At 56.0% G+C, this 2,860-nt stretch overlaps 1 protein-coding gene across 1 annotated transcript in view; it reads left to right on the top strand.

Annotated features, from left to right (window-relative positions):
• EVX1 (even-skipped homeobox 1) overlaps window positions 1-2,220 on the top strand; it is a 3,408-nt gene extending 1,188 nt beyond the window's left edge. Inside the window, 2 exon segments of the mRNA XM_008632024.2 lie at window positions 679-929; window positions 1,653-2,220. Coding sequence (XP_008630246.2) covers window positions 679-929; window positions 1,653-2,183 — 782 coding nt within the window. The 3' untranslated portion in view covers window positions 2,184-2,220.
• Window positions 2,221-2,860: the final 640 nt, after the last annotated feature.

Raw genomic sequence — 2,860 nt, 5'->3', positions numbered from 1 at the left:
CTATTCTCACCTTCCCAGCTCGGCAAAGACGCCCCTACCCTGACAACAACCCACCTCTCCCTCCTCCCCGTCCCTCAGTCACTTCAAGAAGCCGGGAAGCGCAGAGAGCGCTGCCTGTCCTCTCTCGTCCCTTAGAGGCTCGTTGAAAATATCCCATCCTGGGCTTTGGAGGCTGAGTGGAGATCCCTAAGGCCTCGCCTTCCCCTCAGAGAGAACAGTCCCTGCCTGCTGGCTGCTCCACTCTTGGGTCCTTGCTGGCGTGGAGGAAGGGACAGCGGAGCCGTGCTATGTGGACGGCGGGCACACCTGCCTTTTCCAGGCGCTCAGGGTCGGGGGATGCTGCGGCCCTCCGGTTTCCCAGTGAAGGAAGCGAGTGGGGGGCTCAGCGAGCAGACACCGCCAGTGCAGGGGGGGGGTGCGTCGGGAAGGGCGGGGGACAGGTGACCTCCCAGCCAGAGTGAATAAGTACCCCTCAAATCCCCTTCTCGCTGCCCTCCTCCCCGGTCCTTCTTGGATGTCAGTACCCCAGTACCCTCAATACACCGGGGCAGGCACGGAAACGCCGAATGAGGGTGGGACGGGGGGCAGAAAGGCGTTCGCTGGGGAGGAGGACGGCGAGCATCCCTCCATGCCCGTCCGCCTCCGAGCGTGTGTCGTTGCTCCGGACTCCCCACGCAGGGCCGTGCTCCGAGGCGTTGGCCGGCAGCCCCAGCGGCGGGGGGGATCACCCCAAGGGCAGCGGAGGCAGCGGCGGCTCCCAGGGCTCGCTGGCCTGCAGCGCCAGCGACCAGATGCGCCGCTACCGCACCGCCTTCACCCGCGAGCAGATCGCCCGGCTGGAGAAGGAGTTTTACCGGGAGAATTACGTGTCCAGGCCCCGGAGATGTGAGCTGGCGGCTGCTCTAAATCTGCCAGAAACCACCATCAAGGTACACGCAGCTCGGACATGTTTCCAATTAGCACGATATAAATCTATATGGCCAAACTTCCTTGCAAAACTCGGGAAAGCACTTCGCCAACATAACCCTCCCTCTCAGCTCCCCCCGCCTCCCGCCCCTTTCCTGGCCCTGCCCGCACCCTACAGCAATGCGGGAGACGGGACACGGCTCCCGGAGCCATCCCGGCCAGCGCCGCTAATCTGACCTCTCCCTAGCAGATTATTTTTAATCCTCCCTTCGGTTCAGTCCAAATCTCACTCAGCTCTTGGGGGAGGGAAGAGGAAGCCAGTAGCAGATCTTGTTTCCATCTCGCTTTGCTTTGCCTTCTCAAAAACATTTGCACATGAAAATAAACCCGATAGCAACAATCCCAGGTAGTTTTGGATGCGAAAGGGCAGCAATGAGGCAGATCCGCCTGCGTGGCCGGGACCCAGGGACGGGGGGTGGGGGGCAGCAGGACAAGCCCTAGCAAGCAGAAAGGAAAACAAGCACCCTAAAAGGGCTGCTCCTCTGGGTCTCCCTACAGATTTTTATAGGGGCTTAACTGATCCCTCCGTACGTGATGACAACTCCCTCTGGGAGGGAGAGCTGGCGCCGGTCTCCGCTCTCCGGCAGACAGATCCGCGCCCGCCGCACCGGCCTGGGACTGGGGCCGGCGGCCAGGCGGAGCGGGGCGGCGGCGGATGACGGCTCTCGCCTCTCCTCTACCCGCAGGTTTGGTTCCAGAACCGCAGGATGAAGGACAAGAGGCAGCGCCTGGCCATGACCTGGCCTCACCCGGCCGATCCGGCGTTTTATACGTACATGATGAGCCACGCGGCAGCCACCGGGAATCTGCCGTATCCATTCCCGTCCCACCTGCCCCTGCCCTACTACTCCCACATGGGCATCGGCGCCACGTCGGCCTCTGGCGCCACCCCCTTCAGTACCCCCCTGAGGCCTCTGGACACCTTCAGGGTTCTCTCCCACCCGTACCCGAGACCAGAACTGCTGTGCGCCTTCAGACATCCCTCTCTCTACCCTGCCCCAACTCATGGACTCAGCAGCGCCGGGGGCAACCCCTGCTCTTGCCTGGCTTGCCACAGCGGCCAGTCCAACGGGCTGGCGCAGAGACCCTCCGGATCAGACTTTACCTGTTCGGCCACAACCAGGACTGACTCCTTCCTCACTTTCACGCCCTCTGTGCTGAGCAAAGCCACCTCAGTTTCCATGGACCAGAGGGAAGAAGTACCTTTAACGAGATAAACCTTTGTCTCAGGGTTATTAAACACTCGTCCCTTTCCAGGACTTCTCTTCGAGTTAATGTACCTAAGAGCCCGTGTTTATTTAATCGTGTTCTCTCCTCAGCCGTGGATACCCACAGCAGAAAAAAAAAAAAAAAAAAAAAAAAAAAAAAAAAAAAAAAAAAAAAAAAAAAAAAAAAAAAGAAAAAAATTTAAAAAGACTAAAAATAGCTCAGTCTTAAAAGGATTTACATTCCAAGGGGGGAAAAATAAAAGAATGAAGAAGGAAAGAAATTACTAGTGATTTATCTCTGAGAAGGAATTCAGGCACGAAGGAGGAAGAAAATCAACTCGAATGAAATATGCTCCAGCCACCTATAGAAATGTGCTGGGACATTCTTTTCCGTGGATAGACTTCTTCCCAAGGGCTGGGGCTTCTGCAGATCACAACAAACCCTATGCACAAACCTACAAGATGGAGAGGGAATATCTGAAATACTTGAAAGAAACACTATCTTGATAACAAAATGGCTTGTGCACATGAAGAAAGCAAAGATGTAATCTCTCAGTGTTCAGAAAATAAAAACAACAGGCAAACAGCAAAAAAACCCAAACAAACAAACCACCCCAAAATGTTTCCGGTTTGCACCTCGGCAGTATTATCCAGTTGTCTCTATAGAAAATAACAATGCTTTACCA

The sequence above is a fragment of the Corvus brachyrhynchos genome, unplaced genomic scaffold (genome assembly GCF_000691975.1).
Source record: "Corvus brachyrhynchos isolate BGI_N302 unplaced genomic scaffold, ASM69197v1 scaffold53, whole genome shotgun sequence".
In the NCBI taxonomy this organism is placed as follows: domain Eukaryota; kingdom Metazoa; phylum Chordata; class Aves; order Passeriformes; family Corvidae; genus Corvus; species Corvus brachyrhynchos.
The sequence above is the reverse complement of the archived record's forward strand: the minus strand, read 5'-3'. Positions and strand labels throughout refer to the sequence as shown.